Source organism: Psittacula echo (assembly GCF_963264785.1).
Source record: "Psittacula echo genome assembly, chromosome: 1".
In the NCBI taxonomy this organism is placed as follows: Eukaryota; Metazoa; Chordata; class Aves; order Psittaciformes; family Psittacidae; genus Psittacula; species Psittacula echo.
In genome coordinates this window covers 100,728,828-100,747,986 of record NC_137735.1, presented here as the reverse complement: position 1 = coordinate 100,747,986, position 19,159 = coordinate 100,728,828, and the positions used below count along the sequence as shown (strand labels likewise).

The 19,159-nt window shown below is 38.6% G+C and overlaps 1 protein-coding gene across 3 annotated transcripts in view; it reads left to right on the top strand.

Annotated features, from left to right (window-relative positions):
• Positions 1–19,159, top strand: part of EPS8 (EGFR pathway substrate 8, signaling adaptor) — a gene marked incomplete at its 3' end in the record, with an annotated part of 57,324 nt that overhangs the window by 18,422 nt on the left and 19,743 nt on the right. For all 3 annotated transcript variants that reach the window (XM_080623032.1, XM_080623031.1, XM_080623030.1), the window contains exons 7-14: positions 859–995; positions 3,480–3,553; positions 4,606–4,732; positions 5,098–5,186; positions 8,243–8,317; positions 8,913–9,061; positions 11,496–11,679; positions 15,009–15,142. In XM_080623032.1, coding sequence (XP_080479158.1) covers positions 859–995; positions 3,480–3,553; positions 4,606–4,732; positions 5,098–5,186; positions 8,243–8,317; positions 8,913–9,061; positions 11,496–11,679; positions 15,009–15,142 — 969 coding nt within the window. The remainder of the gene's footprint in view (positions 1–858; positions 996–3,479; positions 3,554–4,605; positions 4,733–5,097; positions 5,187–8,242; positions 8,318–8,912; positions 9,062–11,495; positions 11,680–15,008; positions 15,143–19,159) is intronic.

Below are 19,159 nucleotides of genomic sequence, written 5' to 3'. Positions count from 1 at the left end.
CCGGCTACTTCTTGTTGTGTCATGTACGTGCTGGCATTGGGAAGAAGGAAAGGTGAGGGAAATATTTTATTGTTCAGTGTTCAAAGACCAGATGACAGATGACATTTTGTATTGTTGAATGTGGTGGGATTATGAAAAGGTGAATTTAAGGTGAAGATCTTGCTTTTGCATAAGGGCATGGGGAAGGGATGGAATGTGTGTGTATAGCAGTTGTTGCGATTTTTTTGTCTGTTGCTATCAAGCTGTAGATTGACTTCAAAGACCTCTTTCCTTATAGTATTTAAAAACTACACTAGGAACTGGAAAACTGCAGATGGGAACACTGATACATTTGTATCAAGACAGGTTGTAAAAAGGAAAATCAGCCAGTAAATTTAATTGGTTTTGTCGGTAAGGTTTTAAGAAACAGGTGGTTGACAACCTATCAAATTTGGGGACTAGATGCCCAACTTGTGATTGCTGAAAGGTAGCTTCTAATGAAAACTTTCACACAAAATGGAAGTCCAGCCAGTAGACTGCGTATGGTGATAAAAATTTCCTCTACTAAACCCAAGCCACTAAAATTACCTGTGTAAACTGGCAAATCTCTAGATATCATGTTCTCTGTCACTGTTTGGGGATTTCCCATGTGGCCAGGTGCCGAAAAGATTTGCTAACCCCATCATGGAGTGGGTTTCCTACTTGTGCTTAACATATTTACACATTGTGGTCTTGAGTACTGCTTACTTGGCAAGCCCATACTGTGTTCAACAGTAAAAGAGGTCCTTGTGAAATCTCCTTGTCTTCTCTGATTAAGCACAAGAAAATAGAATGTTTTTCCTTCAAGTGTCACTTGTGGGCTTTCTATTTTTCCTCTAGGATGATATCCAAAGCTGACAGTGCCATTCCACCGCCGCCGCAGGCGCCTGCCCCTGTGCCACCAGGGACCATCACCCAAGTGGATGTGAGAAGCCGTGTGGCAGCATGGTCTGCATGGGCTGCTGAGCAGGGCGAGTGTGAGTATTCCTGAGAGCCCACCACCGCACAGTGAAGTGGCAAATGGTTGTTCTGGGCAGTACGTTCATGTGATGCAAAAATAATTTGGAAAGATCACTTTCATAAAGATTACAGTAATTGAATCCAGATACAGAAATGTCTGTACAAAGTCACCCCTCTGTCTGCACTGAGAGCAGACAGGAATGTTCTCCTGGTCTAGTTTGAAATGCCCCAAGCCACCACTGCCTGATCTGGGGAATAAGACCTGACTGTTATAATGTGACTTGTCATTTACTTGCACTTACCCGTTTTCTGCATTTCTGTTCGGAGCTGGTTGTACTTGTGTTTAGCTGGGTGGGGGTGTGGGCTGCCAATTTTAACCTGGGCTTTTTTTGTGAACATAGTAGTAACATTCACAGTAACCAGCACTGTCATAACTCGAGTAATTTAATGATTCGTTCTCAGTAACATGAAGAGTGTAGGTCAGATATTTTTGAAAATTAAAAAATATAATCATGGATTAAAAGGTGACTTGAGATCAGTGTTATTTATTTATTGTAGGTTTATCTTTATAATGGCTTGTATGGCTAAACTAGTTCTTTTTGTTGTTGTTGTTATTGTTTTGTTTTTTCCTTTTTTTTAAAGCCTTAATCAAGGAATGCTGTAACATTTTCAATGGTTTGGATTTTTTTTTTTTTGTGGTGGGGCTTTTCCTGTTTTTTGTTTTGCCACCTCCCTTTTCCTCTTACGGAAACAGTTTTATATGTATCAGATTTCTTTGAAAAAAAGATGTTCTTTGAAGCAATAAATCTCCTTCTGTAAAATAGAATCATAGAATCATAGAATAGTTAGGGTTGGAAAGGACCTTAAGATCATCTAGTTCCAACCCCACTGCCATGGGCAGGGACACCCTACACTAAACCATGCCACCCAAAGCCTCATCCAACCTGGCCTTGAACACCACCAGAGATGGAGCATTCACAACCTGCCTGGGCAACCCCTTCCAGTGCCTCACCACCCTTACAGTAAAGAATTTCTTCCTTATATCCAATCTAAACTTCCCCTGTTTAAGTTTGAACCCCTTACCCCTTGTCCTGTCACTACAGTCCCTGATGAAGAGTCCATCCCCAGCATCCTTGTAGGCCCCCTTCAGATACTGGAAGGCTGCTATGAGGTCTCCACGCAGCCTTCTCTTCTCCAGGCTGAACAGCCCCAACTTTCTCAGCCTGTCTCCAAACGGGAGGTGCTCCAGTCGTCCCCTGATCATCCTTGTAGCCCTCCTCTGGACTTGTTCCAACAGTTCCATGTCCTTTTTATGTTGAGGACACCAGAACTGCACACAATACTCCAAGTGAGGTCTCACGAGAGCAGAGTAGAGGGGCAGGATCAGCTCCTTCGACCTGCTGGTCACGCTCCTTTTGATGCAGCCCAGGATACAGTTGGCTTTCTGGGCTGCGAGCGCACACTGTAATAAGTTGAAGTTGAGACCTTTTCTGGGTTGTTTGGTTGTTTTTTTTCTGGGTTTTTTTTTGTTTTTTTTTTTTTTTTGGTTGTTTTTTGAATCATAGATACTAAAATTTAAGAATCAGAAGTCATTAACCACAGAGTCTTTTTATTGTTCTTGATTTATTAAACTATATCGTTCAACAAAGTACACAACTATGCAAAGGAAACAACTAAAAATGGTCAGAGAAATCTGTAATGATTTAATCTATTTAGCTGCAGTATTATATCTGCCTTGAGTAAAGGCTAGTTTGTTCTTCTGCTTGACTTCTCCTCACTTCAGAAAAATTTCATTAATTTGTCAAGTGTCTTGTCAGACCGCTTGTGGATCTGAGTTCCTGCGGTTCCTTTTATTCCACTTGTAGATCTTTTCTAGAATGTATATACTAAAATCTCACCTGTTAAAAAATGCAATGTAATATTTAGTGTGACTTAAAAATGCAGAACTTATGATTTCTCAGAATGTTAACCCTTGTTGTTTTTCAGTAAAAGTTATTGACTCTGTCCATTGTTATTTAGAAATACCAGTTCTGTTACATCATTACCTCCCATTTCTGTGTTGCCAGACTTTGTATTCCATTTTGCTAATTATCTTTTACATTAAATGGTCTTTGAAGTCATGGCTACACTCTAAATTGCTTACTTCTGCAGGAGTAGCTTTCAGCATATTTTGCAAAATGGAATGATTTCTCATTATGCTGTATTTATAAACTGCCACCTCTGCCATAAATTATTTATTCAGAACCTGACTAACCACACTTCTGTGGTTAACTTCATTCATTCAGCTAAGCTGACTGAAAGCATAAACCCAAGATTCCTGTGAGACTTTAAAGGATCAGGCAAGATTTTCAGGTTGTGTGAAGTCCTTGCAAAGTGAATGGTGCAAACAGTTTTGTCCATCTTTTTCTTACAGTAGTATGGTTTAAAGCATAAGCTGTATAGGAAGTTTTGATTACTAATGTCATATATATAGATGTCTTATTTTCTTCTCTTTTCTGCAGTTGAAAAACATAGACAATACCATGATCATGAAGAAACAGCAGAGATGATAGCAGCCAGAATTGACAGAGATGTTGTAAGTGAGAAACTACAAGTGATATTGCTTAATGTTTGTGAAATTTTGCAGCTCTGCTTCATGGGAAGCTTTTTTCCACATGAGGAATTCAGTTCTTCAGGAAAGCTTTCCAGGAAGCCTACATTTGGATGGTAGACCTAAAAGTGAATAGGTGGTAGCTCTTTCCCTTACTTTTTTTCCCTTAAAAAAAAAGGGGGGGGGGGATATGACTGAATGTTGATATAAAATTTTCTGCTATGAAGAACTAGAAATACAAATCGTAATTTTGTCTGGTAGACTAAATTCAGCAAACTTTGTAAGGATAAATAATTCCATCAATTTAGTGAGACTTCAACATGTGTAATATCTGGAAAATAAGCATATGGTCATTTCTGAAGGCAGTTGGACCATGTATGTGTATAACCTAAACTTTGCTTGCATATATGGGCAGATCCTATGAGGTATGCAATATCAAAGATTACCCCATTTGTCAGTTGTAACTTTCTACTTTTCCGCTCTGCCCTCAGCAACATCAGAGGTTCTTGAGGAGAGCACGTTGGGGCCTGCTTAATTGGTGTATGTGGTTTTTAATCTCAGGGGCTCATTCATTCTCCTCCACTTGCTCTTTGAAAGCAATTCTTCAAAGAGCACTTTTCTATAAAACTACATTCTGACATTCAAAAAATAGCTTAATACTTAGTACTGAAGGAGATTAGGAAGTTACACTGTTTAGGAAAAAGCTGTCTTTTCAAATAATTAGGATGTTTTTCATGTGCTGTGAGAGAAAATGCAACGTTTGAACAAGTTGTGTAATTGCAGTCTGAATTTAATAATGTTGTTGCACATATTCTAAGAAACTTCCAGTGGCCCAAAGTTCTTAAAAATCTGAGATGTAAAATACTTTACATGTGTGTAAAGTTAAGAACATAATGAATCTAAATATTAAAAGTTCTAGCATGACCTTAGTTCTGAGGAAGCTGTTAGAAGCTGTAGAAGGGTGTGGTCATTTGAATTTTTGGAGTACTTCTGTTATAGATCTGTGGAGAAACTTTGACTTTTCTTCTCTTCTATAGCAAATTCTGAACCATATTTTGGATGACATTGAGTATTTTGTTACCAAACTTCAGAAAGCTGCTGAAGCTTTCACTGAACTTTCGAAGAGGAAGAAAGCAAAGAAAAGTAAAAAGAAAGGACCTGGAGGTAGGAGTTCTTCTGCACACATTTCTGTTTCACTAAGGATTGTTGAAGTAGCTAGCAAAAGTGACCTTTTATGTTGGTTTTTTTTTTTTTTTTTTCACTAATGTAGTGATTTTCTTTTACTTTGAGTGCAAAAATATCCTATGCAGTATTTTCTTTGAGGGAAACCTATGAAAATCATGTGCTTGAAGTTAATAGGGAGTGTTTCATAGCAGATGTGACCACAGAATATGCTCACTGTCATGGTTCTGTATTCACCAAATTCTGTAAGTTTCGAAATTCATTATGTATTTATGTGTTTATCTGTAATATTTGTAGAAGTTATATACCATATAAATGGATCTATAAAAATCTAATTTTGTTCGCAGAGGGAGTTCTTACTCTCCGTGCAAAACCACCACCTCCAGATGAATTTGTTGACTGCTTCCAAAAATTCAAGCATGGCTTCAATCTTCTGGTAAGTGACTGCCAGTGAGTCATGCGATAATGGTTTTTTCCTGGGATAGCAGACGTTAAGTGTAACATGATCTTTGTTTTCCCTACCACTACAAATTACTCTGGGTGCTGGTTTTTCTGCATTGGTTTTCCTGTGTCTTATTCCACTAGTATGAAGTGAAGAACTAAAATTGTGGTGATAGGTGGAGAGGAAAAGGAATAATCAGTAACATGATGGATTTTCTTTGTTGTTAATTTTAAGTTGGGTTTTCTTGGAGGTTCCTGCTTTTCCAGAGATTGTGGATGCTTTATTGTTGATGCCCCTAAGAAAGCTGAGGTGTCAACAAGGTCATCTTGTCTATGGTAATGCATTAATCAACTTTTCTGCCTTTTGTCTAACTTTCATGATGTCTTGTCCATGTAGAGAAACCTTGTGGGTCTTAAACACCCTACTGCTGCCAGCCAAGCAGAGGTGGTAATGCCATCCAGGGAATTCTAAGCCTGAATCTGTGTTGTCTTGAGTCTCCACTGCTCTTTCAGAGGGAGCAAACCCACAAGCATCCTCTTGAAGAATGCTGATATACCTGGAAATGTAATCTTGTTTGATCCTTGGGTTATGCAAAGGAGAGTACCTCAGCTGATACTTGACTGGTTTTGGACTTTCACCATTTCCTTCTCCATCCTAGGTTGAACTGAGGCAAGAGCAGGGCTGGCCTCCTCTGGCCTAGGTTTCCTTTGAACTTTGGGATACTGCTCCTCCACTTCTCTACACAGGGACTAGATGAGCATGCTTCTTTTTCAGCATTCTTGTGTTTCTTCTTTTTCTGGCTCCTTAGAGATTTCTACTTGAAATTCATGAAGGAATTTCTAGGAATGTCTGTAGGGCTCACAGCTCTGTTGCATGCTTGCCAGCACCACCAGCTGTGGCCTTAATTTAGTTCTGTTTTGCTGTGCCCATCAGACTCTCTGTGCTTGTTGGTATCATTACATAGGACCTTTCTGTCCTCAGAATGCTCCATCTGACAAATTGGTTCTCAACAAGCAGAAATGTTAATTCAGAAGCCTTCTGCTGGCATCTCCTCTTCTGCAAGTGCTATTAAAAGAAGGCAGCAAGTGGGACAGCTTCAAAGCATTTAGTTTGAGATACTGTCTTCCAGTTGCTGTGCAAGCTGTGCCAATGGGGAAAATCATTCTTGTATTTACTGAGTCAAATCAGTTTTTTTTTCTTCCTCCTGGGGAATGTGTTCTGATTGCAGGGCTATAAGAGATACTTAGAAATGTTAAGAATATATATATTAATGTATATATTATTATTTATATATATAATATATATTAAACCCTATATTGAATGCTGTTATTCTGACCTTGAAGGATAGCTGTTTTGGGGGGATGAATGTCTTAGAACATGCTGATCCTTCTCAGTAATAGTGCTTGTAGTGTGGTTCTTTTTCCCCCCATTCTTACTCCTCACCGTGTTCTGCATTTGAATTAGTTTTTCACTCAGGAACAACATGTGCATCTTTAATCTTCATCTTCTGTGCAGGAGAAGAAGCAGTTCTTGTTTTAGTGCTCAGCAGCATCTAGGACCTGTTTTCTAATGTTGCTCTTGAAGAGCTTTGTGCTGTAACAGTTCTTTACTTCAGCATCTTTGCAGGAGCCACAAAAGCCTGAAATTTCACTTTATGTCAGACATGGAGAACTGTACAAAATGAAGAATCTATTTTAAAAATGAGAGGAGTAGCTAGAAGAATAAAATCTTTGCTGGTAGAATGGAAACTATTTTAAAACACAGTGTCAGAAGCTTCTGGAAAATGCGTGCCATCTGTCAAAAAAACCCTTTAGAAAGACCAAAAGTGAGCTATTATGGCTGAAGGACAATGTATAAGAAGCTATTAGAAGTAAAAACACATCCTCCTCCTTTCTTCATTTGGGGGCGCATTCTGGAAGGCTAGATGTAAAAGCAGATTGAGGCTACCCAAAAGCAGTTTGAGGAACAGACAGCAAGATGCAATAAAAACTACTATAACTTTTTAAAATACATTCTGGTGTGTTTCTTTCTTCTGGAGCCTGCAGGGTGAATGAGTGATCAGTAAAGAAAAGAAATCTTCAAAGAAGGTGTATCAGAGAAAGTATATGATTTTTAGTGTGTATATTTACTTAGAAAAGCTTCATAGTGGACAATATGTTCATGAAAACCATTTTTTATGGGGTTGGCACAAAAGATGATCTGTTTCAAATTGAAGAAGTGGTAATAGGTTAAAGAACAGCAGATCAGAATGGCAAGTTACAGGTAGATGACTAGAAACCCCGTTTGAATGGGCATTGAGATGTTCTGGCAAATGGGGAGTGTAGAGTCTACAAATGTTGAAATATCTCATGATAGCAGATAAAGAAACAGATGAAATTCAATATTAATAGATACGGTAGTCATGGAAAGGTAGAGAAAAATCTAATATATAAAACAAATCAGAACAAAATCTTGGTGTTGTACAGATTCGTGTGGGAATATCATCCTTGTTCAATGGTGATGAATCAAGCAAATGTTAAGAACCATTGGGGGGTGGGAGGGGACAATTAACAAATGTGCTGATATGTTCCCTAACCTTATTTTGTTCCCAATGTAATAAAATTGAAGAAGGTACAGGGAGGACAAGAATGCTTGAGAGAACTACTTTAGCTTGAAAAAGACCAAAGAGACGAATAATGTAACAAATCTGTAAATTGTTATGAAAATCACTGGAAAAAAGCAAGTAGAAAAGGATTGCTTGGTTTTCATTTGGAAGAGAACTATAGAATAGTAAAGAAACCAAGAGGTAGCAAATTTCCAAAGGTGATGATTCATTACAAAGTATATAATTTTGTCCTGGAACTTCTTGTTTTTGCCCAGTAGGTGCTAAAGATATACATGGATTCAAAAGCGATTGGATGAATGAGCGCTTGCTCTTAGTGGACATTGCAGACAGACACTGGGTTTAGGTGGACCTCTGGCCTGAACAGTGATGGCCATTCTTATTTGAAGTATTTATTGTAATTAAAGTTAAATGTCTTCTAAAAGGTATCATTTTCCCATTCCTTCAGGCAAAATTAAAGTTTCATATCCAGAACCCTAGTGCAGCTGAACTGGTTCATTTTCTCTTTACTCCACTACATATGGTAAGGCTTTAAAATTTTCTCAGTCTTTTCCTTCAGAACTCTTCTATTTATATGCTCTATAACCTTTTGAATGATAACAAGGTTGAAATATTTTGTCCCTGGATAATAACTAAAGAGAAATGTGTGTATCTAGTGATGAGATTCTCCTTAAAAAATTATTTATATCCTTTTCTGCATATATGCCTTTTATTAAATATATTTACTTAATTCATCTTTAGCTTTGTGTTAGTTTGCCATTATAATGTTTAGCAATAAAATATTGAGATACTTTACATAGTGCAGGAGGAGAGTTGAAAGCATAGCCATATGTCAATTTAATGGAAGTATGTGTAGTTTTGATCAGTAGAGCAAAAATAATATTGCCAAAAGTGGGTCTAATTATAAAATGGTGACCAAACAGAAGTTCTTCTGGAATAAATGGTTTAGTTAAGCTGTAGGACATTAAGACACATTGTTAACTTCTCAGAGTTTTGTGAGGGGGTGTTTTTGCAAGTTATAGACATTCCTTAGTAGCACTATAGGTAACTTATATTCACAGTAACTTCCTCATTGACAATATGTATGTTTTTTGGATTATTTTAATACTTGCATTTAGGTGGTACAGACAACAGGAGGTCCAGAGCTTGCTGGTACAGTACTCAGCCCCCTCTTAACAAAAGATACAATAGACTTCCTCCGATATACCGTCACCAGTGAGGAAGGACAGTTATGGATGTCATTGGGTGACACATGGACCAAAGCCAGGTAAGAAAAAGCCTTTGCATATTTTAGAGGTGATCTCCCAACTCAGGTTTATTTTGGCACAATCTTAGCCAGGTTACGCACCCCCCAAAAACCTCAGTATTAATTTGTTAGGCTTTGGACTCTTCAGAACTTTTCTTTGAAGTTTTTTAAAAGAAGCTCTTTAGTCTCAGTGCGATTTGGGAGTCGTTTGATTTTACGATTCTCAAGCAGGGAGAAAATGCATACACAAATTTTGTCCATGGTATCAAGAATTACTTAGGTAAACAGAACACACAAAAGAAAAAGCTTAAATTAGCAAAGTGTGTTTTAATCCTTATTTGTGGTAGGTAGGTACATTTGATGATGATTAAGTAACTTGGCTGGAAATGTATGATGTGTTTTGAGTTTATTCATATTTGCTCTTACATTTCAAATTGGAACATATCTACCAAGTGGATTTCTTTAGTTAATTAATTGATTAATTAAAAAGTAGTTGAGTGTTTTGCTGGAAGGCTGCATGGAAAGCTCTAGAGCATGGAGTTACAAACATCCTCATAGTAGGGAGAGTGACGTAAAGGTCTTTCACTTCCTTGAACTCGCTCTACCGCATTACCATGAATGTCCAAGTTCATCTTTTGGGCCTATCATTTGCCCTGCTATTACAAAATGAGCTGGAAACAGGAATTGCAGCTCCTTGTGATTGCCAGAGGTCTTACCTAAGCCAAGTACCATTTGCTTGTCTTTACCTGCTTCAAGCTCTGCTGGCTTCAGAGAAGCTCATGGTGTGACTGGCAATAGAAATTGCCTTGCAGCGTGGGAGCCCTGTGCAGGGGAAATGGATCACTGGGTAAAATAATGTGCTCTTGTCTTGGGAAATACCATCATCATTTGTCTAATCCATCCTGAGAAGAAGTTTAATGGAAAGAAAAGTAGCTCATGTTGGGCAGTTGTCGTGGTTTAAGCCCAGGCCGTAAATTAGAACCATGCAGTCTACTTCCCCCCCCCCCCACCTTTCTTCCCTCCGCTCCTGGAGGGACGGGGAGGAGAATCAAAAGAATGCAACTCCCACGGGTTGAGATAAGAACAGTTTAATAACTAAGGTATAACACAAATCACTACTGCTACCACCAATAATAATAATGATAAAGGAAATAACAAGGAAGAGAATACAACCGCTAACTGACCGGTACCTCATCCCCACCCTGCAGTGATCCAGCCCTTCCGGGAACTCTCAATTCTACATCCTGGGCATGACGTGCTGTGGTATGGAATACCTCTTTGGCTAGTTTGGGTCAGGTGTCCTGTCCCTGTTTCCTCCCGGCTTCTCCTCCTCCCTGGCAGAGCATGACACTCACAAAGTCCTTGGTCAGAGTAAACATTCTGACCAGCAACTGAAAACATCGGCTTTATCAGTATTATTCCCAGGCCAAAAGTCAAAACCATAGCGCTGCACCAGCTACTAAGAAGAAGAAAAACTGAATGCTGCTGCTGAACCCAGGACAGCAGTAAAGAATGAAGTTGATTGACCTGTGCAGATGAGAAATGATGGTCTGATTGATCTGTATCCAGAAGAACACTGTGGTGTAGTGTAGCTGGAGAAGTGAATAGTAAAACTCAAGGGTTACTGACCTAGCTCAGGCCTGCTAATGGGCTAGTAGCTGCTGACTGCTCCTGCAACTTGTGTGACTGGCAGCATTTGTTCCTTTAATTTGAAGCAGTGTTAATGAGACTGTTAAAGGACTGTAATATACATTCCCATTTTTTCTTCCACTGTGAAGATACCATGTATTATGTATCATGCAAAGCCAGAGCATGAGAACTGTAGCTTTTGGTATTTTGTATTACAATAGGGAATGTTAATGGAGCTCTGAAAAGTAATACAGTATTTTAAAGAGATCCATCTGGACTATAAAACAGCATATGTAGTGATAATTCTTGTATCTCGGAGTATGTAGACTTGGTTTTTTTGTCAGTAAAAGCTCTTGCTTAACTTTTTGTTTTATGTCTAGCTAGGCCCCCTAAGCTTCCATGCTCCATACCTGCTTTTAGACTTCCTTATAGAGCAGGCTGTTCCTTTAAAATTTTTTGTCTGGTGCTTCCACATATTGCAGTATTTTTCCCGTTTTAAGAGTTAAAATAAATCCTAGATTCATTTGTGATTGATTCTTCTGTTACTCATCCTTTGCTACAAGACAGATATTTATTGTGTTTTACCACTGGCACATCCTTACAGTAGGAACAGTTTCTTTCTGCAGAACACAGCAGGGAGCATAGCTGTGGTCAATAAATGTTTTTTGCTGATTTTCTGTGTTCTAACACTCTTCTGCCTGTACTATAATCCCATCCTTTCCTCTATATTAATAACAATTCTGAAGCATTTTTATTTTCAGGAAAACCTATGAAATCAATATTTGTGTGGCCCTTGATACAGATCTCTAATTTACTTTTCATACAGAGCGGATTGGCCCAAAGACCATTTTATTCCACCTTATGTCCCCCGTTTCCGAAATGGTTGGGAACCTCCTTTGCTGAACTTCATGGGAGCTCCCAAGGAGCAAGAACTCAATCAGTTGGCTGAGTCTGTGGCAAATGTTGCAGAGCAACAGCGGAAGCAAGAAATGAAAAGACTGTCAACTGAGGTAGGTTACCTGCAACAGCACTTCGTAAATTAGCTGAAGGCAGCACCAGCTGCTTCCTTCATAAAGAAAACATTCTTCAGTATTGTTGGAGTAACTGTACTCTGATGCTTCCTACATCAGTGAAGTTCATTACATTTATATTAAAAGTTACACAAAGCCAAAACCTGTTCAGCCACCAAAAAAGCAATTAGGAAATTGCCTGTGCTTTAATTTTTGTGAAGATTTGAAGAATATATGTCGATTTTGTTGTTTGTTTGTTTGGTGTTTTTATTAACTCACACAAAAAAGCTGTTGCCTTTTTAAACATATAAAAGTTTTCCTTTTGGAAGCTTTCTGTGGTTGGGAGGACATAAGTTTTAATTTAAGATCTGAATTTATTTTTGTGTGCTAGTTTTAGTTTAAATCAAGTATGAGCTAGTCCATGGTCCCCTGTTAGCAGCTGTGGTATGAACTGCACCTAAGAGTTTTCTAGATTTGGTCCCTAGTCTTCCCCATCTTCCTCAAGTGCATGTTAACACCATCATACTGGATTTTATCTTAATTTTATGATATATATTTATGTGTATTATCTGTTAGTGAAAAAATGCACATATGGAAGAAGATTCAAGGGAAGAATTATTGGCTATTATGGGATGGTGTTCTCTTTCAGAGCAATTCTGTTATTGGAGACAACGCTTCCCCAGCAAAAGTTTATCAAAGCTGTCCATAGAAACCTTGTCACAATAAAACTTTGTTTTCATGAAAATATCTTTTAGTTAAAAAAAAGTCTACACAGCTATAGGGAAAAACAAATTGAGTAGAAAGTCTGCTAAATAAAGGAGGATAACATGGTACATATTTGATTACTTAAACCACCGTTTGGCTTTATGCCTAACAAGATATACGAGTATAAATGTGCCAAGACCTAAGTTATTGCCAGTGATTCATTGTGAGCAAAAAAGCGTTTAGCAAAGTTAATGGGTACAATAATGTGAAATATAGCTGTTGCCGTTGGTGTTGTCCCCTTCCCTAGTCATCTCCTGAAAAAGTCTCATCAAACATTGTTTCAGGGTTTCACTGCTGTACATTCCATGCAGGGTTTTTGTTGTTGTTTTTTACATTAAACTCCTTCAAAATAATAATTAAAAAATAAAAAAGGAAAAATTGTTGTTGAAATAAGAGCACCGTTGATTATTCTCTTCTGATGATTTAATTTATTATTTATTGTTATTAATAAGTTAAAACAAATTTGGGGGGGAGAATATATTGAGGTAATTTGGTTGCTTGTGTCTCAGGGAGTTGATTTAATTCTCTTTCATGGTGGTAATGTTGGTTGGATTGGTAGTTGTTTGCCAACTCTTTGTCTTAATCTTCAAAAGACATAAATAATATATCCCAGTTCACTTGAAGGTGTGTGTGTGTGTGTGTGCCTGTCCCCTGGTGGAACTGAAGGACTTGGTGGTCTTAAAGGTCTTTTCCAACCTAGTTGATTCTGTGATTCTATGTTAGGTCTTAGTTTCATGAGTGTCACTGATTCCCGTGTAGTCTTAAGCAAGTCATTTAACCTTGCTTCCTTGGCTCCCTGCACCACCAGCGCCTCCTCAGCACATCCCTAGGGTGAAAAGTGCTGAGCTGCTTAATAGCTGTGAAATGCTGTAAGTGCTCAGCTGGAAAAAGCTGTGTGAGTGCAAAATCCTATTTGTCTGCAGCAAAATGACCACTCTGGAGTGGGTGATACCAGAATAATTGTTCTTTCATAAGTCTCCTATAACAGCTTGTTTAACGAAGAATGCTGGAAAAATGGAAATATAAGTGTTTGTGTCCTGTCACTAATTGGCCTTATGTCTCAGTGTGACATTGCTCTCCAGAGGACCAAGGCTGCATATTGAGAGTTGTGGTGTGCTGGGAGTGGAGAAGGGGTGCATGATGTGGCTGCCCTCCCTTCTGGGCAGGGACTGCTAGGGCATCTGGCAAAATGCATTGGAGGTCCCTGCTCATGAGAACTGTTTTTTTAGTTTCCATTCCTACACCTTAAGATCTAGCCACACACACAGCTTTCCCATTGGAGGGGTTTCATGGTGAAGTCGGCTCAGCAATGAGGACTTCAAGTGGCAGTTAAACAATGGGGAAGTGGTGATAGTCCAGTGAGGCTAAGGCAATGCAAATAATTTGTGTGTGAAGTAAAATGAGCTCCTGCTACCTGGGTGTCTTTTGATGTAAGGCATAAGCTAGATGACACTTGAGATTTTTTTTTTCCTTAATTGTATAATTTTAAAGGATATTTTATGCCTATGGCAATTTTTGTGTGGTTTTAATTTCCTTTAATAAGCCCTAAGCCCTGTAGTGAAGTGTCTTTGGGTACCAGATCAGGTACTTGGAAGTAGAAATTAGGTGAATACCAGATTGGAGAAAACACCAAACCCAAACCAAAACCAAAACCAAACCAAACCAAAAACCCAAACCAACAACAAAACAGGCTTAGAGATTCGTCAATTTCTGATGAATCTCAGCTGTTCTAATTTGTGCAACTGAGTGGTGGTAGGAGGAAAAGATCTAGACTGAGCAATTTCAAGATCGTAATCTCCAGAAAATAATTGCTTAGCTTGTTTTGGTTTGGGGAGTGGTGGTTAAAATAGTTCTTAATTAGATGCAGAGCATCACTGCTGGATTTAAGGTGGTTCACTTTAGAAAAGTGTTTTTTTAAAAGAATTTTCTAAAGCCTTTGATTCAGTCTTATGTATGTGCTTACAATAAATTGTGATAATTTTCCTTAATTGAAATCCTTAATTGTACCAACTATCACATTCCTTTTGCATTTCTTCTTTGACTGTAGTCATGCTCAGTGAGAGAGCGACATAAATGAGCCACTTCATATTACAATCCTGCAAGAGAGTGGCAATTTTACTTGGGAGGTTTTATTTCTTATAGAGACTTACTTTTAGCTAGCTAAAGGTTTTTGGTTTTAATTGTACATCTAGAACAAAAGCTCAAAGCAGTTTCTCAACACAGTGTATTTTAAAGCCAGTCAGCTATTGTTTATAAGTTGTGTTGCTGTAGTGATATCTGAAAGATGACATGGACCTTGCCCGAGAGAACTGTTTTTCTAAAGAATATCCACTGCAATATTAATGCAGTGGGATGACTTAGGATAGAAATTCTTTTATTCTTATCCTTTTGATCTCCCTGTTTATGTATTTGAAATGCAGAAGTTATTAACTTTTCATAGCAGAAGCATGAGCACCTGAGGATGCATGAATGCTGACAGAGACCCTGGGGTGCTGGATGAAGTGAACTAGGCTGCTTAATGACACTAATCCACTTTGTGCCTTTGTTTCTGTTTTGTCTTCCAGCCTCCCAGTGTTCCTGACTATCCTCCGTCTGATGGGTATGCATTCAGTAACACAGTTTACAAAAGAGGGCCTCTGCTGGACCAGGGGGCGGCTGTTGCTGCCTTTAAGCAAACTGTTAGCCGACATGTAGATAGGTAACACTGAGTCAATGGCGTACGTGGTGCTGTGGATAACTGTCCCGACTTATTGCTATTGGGGTGGTGGTTTCTGTAATTACCTCTGGTTGTGTCTGGAGCAGAGCACTGTTTCTGTGAGGAAGTGATTCTGGCTAGCAGTGGGTATTCTGCTTTTGCTTCGACTCGCTTAATCTAATTTCTGTATAACTACCCTTTTTATGTATGCTGTTAAATTGATGTTTCTGTCAAAAATGATATAGTGGAATTCCAGCCCAACTGAGAACACAGAATCCTCCTATTTGGGTTCAAGTTTTATTTCTGCTCTATTTCATGTTTTTAAATACACTCTTTGCTCTTTCAGAATTACAAAGAATGACAAGTCTGCTCTAAGACTCATCTGTCTTTGTTTAGAGTGATTGTTTGATTTGCTTAGCTGCTCATTTAATGTTCCATAGTCTCCTGCTTTTTATTTTCTGAGCTGGTGCATAAATATCCACTTTCAGAATAGTAACTCCTCATTTCTTCCATTCTCTTTCAAATGTTACAGAAATGTTCTGAAATGTTTGCATAGCAACCAGTACCCTTTTGCATAGCAACCAGTATCCTTTTGCATATGCTCTTTCATCCCCTTCAGTTTAACCTAAATTGAACTAGCTTGACAGGATCAAATGCAGTGATCCTTGAAGTCTCAGCCTTGTCTGTGAGGAGAACTTACACCAACACAAGCTGTGGAAGGGAATCAGTAAAAACAGTGTTGGAATCGCTTCTCCATGCCAAATCCTGTTCTGCATCCACCATATAAACAGTATTTTGGCTTATGTGCCATGGAAGATGTTCAAACTAAGTTACTTTGGATTAAATTGCTAGTTAAAACAGCACTGATATAACTCACTTGATGAAAACCTTTGCATAATTCCTTGTTTTGAGCTACATGTTAAAAGATCTGGTTGTTAATCTACATGCAAACAAATTCCCACATGGTGTGCAGGTTGAAGACTTGATTCTTTTCTTGAACTTCAGATTTATCATTCATAACAACAACAGCAATAGTATTCATCTCTTAATTTCTCAAACTTGATTACTTTTTGAGTTCTTGTCTCAGGGCCAGTCAGCTTGAAATCTAGGTGATCTGCACTCTTCACAGAATCACAGAATCACAGAATATTAGGCTCTTAATTCCTTTCTGTCTTACCTATAATGGAATAAGACCTGTTTTGTCCTTCTGGAATAAGACCTGTTTTGTCCTTCTGGAATAAGACCTGTTTTGTCCTTCTAGAGTAAGACCATGCAGATGTTGTTGCCTCCATTTAAGATTTAGAGAATGAGTCTTACTGCACTGAATTCTTGATGATATCAGTGTATCTGGCTGCAGCTGAAAGAGTCATCCAAGCCTTCTTTGTGGCGGGTAAAGAGAAATGGGTGTTTCTAAGAAACAGTTCATGTAAGGTGAAATCAGTCTTTTGAAACATATGAAATGAGATGTGCTGTGCTGGTGCCCACTTCTCACCACTGATTGTAGGAGGGAGTCTAGATGGCTGGTACAGATGCAGACATCCCCAGTGTGCCCTTATCTTGCAGTCTGTTCAACACAACACAAACTTCTATTTGTTAATTGCCTCTTGATATATATAATGCGTGCCTGGTAGGACCTCATTATTTGAAGAAAACTGTTAATATGTATTACCCTGGGTAACTTCCATTTAAAGATAAATTTTAAAGCATCTGTGAAGAAGCCAGTAAAGAAGTGGGTTTGGGGTAGGGAGTGAGAAATTCAAGCTGACCCTTTCAGCCATTGTTTGCTGGTTCTTGTTCAAAGCTGTCATTCCTAATGAGTGGTCCATAGGCAATGACCAAGCCATCCACTACCTTCTGAGGGACAGGTAGGTTACACCCTGTTGTTGTGTTTTAACCTCAATCAGCTACTAAGCACCACTCTGCCAGTGGGATGGGAGAGAGAATTGGGAGAGTAAAAGTGGGTTGAGTTTAATGGTGTAGAAAAGGAAGCAAATAATGATAAAAATATTAGAACAACCAAAAGAAGCGAGACATAGTGCAATTTCTTACCACTGGCTGGCCAATCCCCAGCCAGTTCCTGAGCAACGTCCCCTAGCCAGCTTTCCCCTCAGTTTATATATTGAGCCTGATATTGTATGGTGTGGAATATCCCTCTGGCCAGTTGGGGTCAGCTGTGCTGCCTGTGGTCCCTTCCAGTTTCTTTCCCTCCAGCCTTCTCATTGGCAGGGCATGAGAAGCTGAAAAGTCCTTCACTTAGTATAAACACTACCTAGCAACAACTAAAACATCAGTGTGTTACCAATATTATTTTCTTACTAAATCCAAAACACAGCAATATACCAGCTACTAGGAAGAAAATTAGCTCTGTCCCAGCCAAGACCAACGCACTTATCCAGGGAAATTTTAATTCACCAAGATCTTCAGTGAGCCTTATTCCAACATACCAGGACTTTCAGTAAGGTGTGTTTTCCTGGAGTGATATAATCTGTCAGGATCTTAAACTTTTAGTGTGATGTTAGGTATATTGGTGACTCTGATGCTGAAAGAGTACTGAATACTTTTTCAGCAAGTTCTGTGCTTTTTCATAGTAGTGTGCTGTGTAGTTTGGTTTTGCACTATCATTTGAAGAAAAGGACCCTGAAAGTCTATGCAATCCACTAGGCTCTTGAGCAGCCTGCCTGGAGAGCAGGGGTAGAGGTATTGTATATCTCATAGACAGTAACAAAATACAGTGGTGGAAGGATGGAGGGAAGTGTTGAGAATATTTGTGCCCTGAGTAAACTATTTGGCTTATAAAGCTGGGTATAAAGAACTATGATCTCTCCAGAAGCACACGAACATTTCCTGACCCATGTTCTGGGGATGTTGCTGTTGATTGCAAGAGTGGAGTCAAACTGAAATGTAAGCATTTTGCAGAATTCTCGCTGACATATTTTTGAAGGGATCAGCATAGCTAGGTGTGGGCAAAGTATGAAGACACATTTAGTGAAATGAGTTTGGAAAAGCAGCTTAAAAGTACCTTCAGAGGTACATTAGTTACATCGCTGAGATAGTAAGAAAGGAATTCAAAATAATATTAGTTTTGAGTGGGTTGTGGAAAAAAAATAGGATTGCACACACGTCTTTCAGCCTCCAAACAGCTATAGCTATTCTGTAGGCGGGGGTTCATCCCATGTTTTTTACTCTCTCCTTAAACACTTCAGTGTTTTGTCTCTTTCAAAATCATATTTCAATCTAAATATGACTCCTCCTTTATTCTGATCTTCAAGTCAAGTGAGACAGTTCTCCACAGCCATGCAGTAGCTAGGTGACTACTGGATTACTCAGGCATGCCTAGGACCCACAGTTACACAGCCCCAACATCAGCAACTATCTGCATTTGTGATATCTGTGGTATTTGTTATATCTGTACTATGATGTTGTGTGCGGCATTTCAAACCATTGATTGCTTCATGTTTTCATTCTCTGTTTGGATTTTTTATTTTTAAAATTTATTATCTGGTATGGATTTAGGTTGTTGGGTGTAATTTGCAAAAAGTGAATAATGATACTGTTTCTTTTATGCCTGTTTTGAGGGGGCTGGAGGGCTTCTCGACTTGAAGAGGTGCTACATCACAGAAACTAGTAGCTTCTTAGCCAAAGACATTCTCAACAGTCTTTCCTCATGGAAACGAAAACACACAGAGTTAAACTGTGGTATACCTTGTTCTACAATGAGACCTGTTTATAACTGCCAAGAAGTTGTTTTGGTTTTTAATTGATACAGTAACTTGACATTGTTAGAGTTGATGGTATCAATTTTTGATGGTTGATTGTATTAATTTTTTCAATTAAGAAAATTGACCCACCATAGGTGAGCATTTTTCAGAGTTTAATTGCATTGGTGTTGATGGCAAAAATATATTCATCTATTATGGATTTGAAACACTATGATGAACACCAGAAATATAGCTCGAACAAAGCACAAAATTTCAATTATGAACTTAGTATAGTCATTTCTTTATATGGAAAATAATTGTT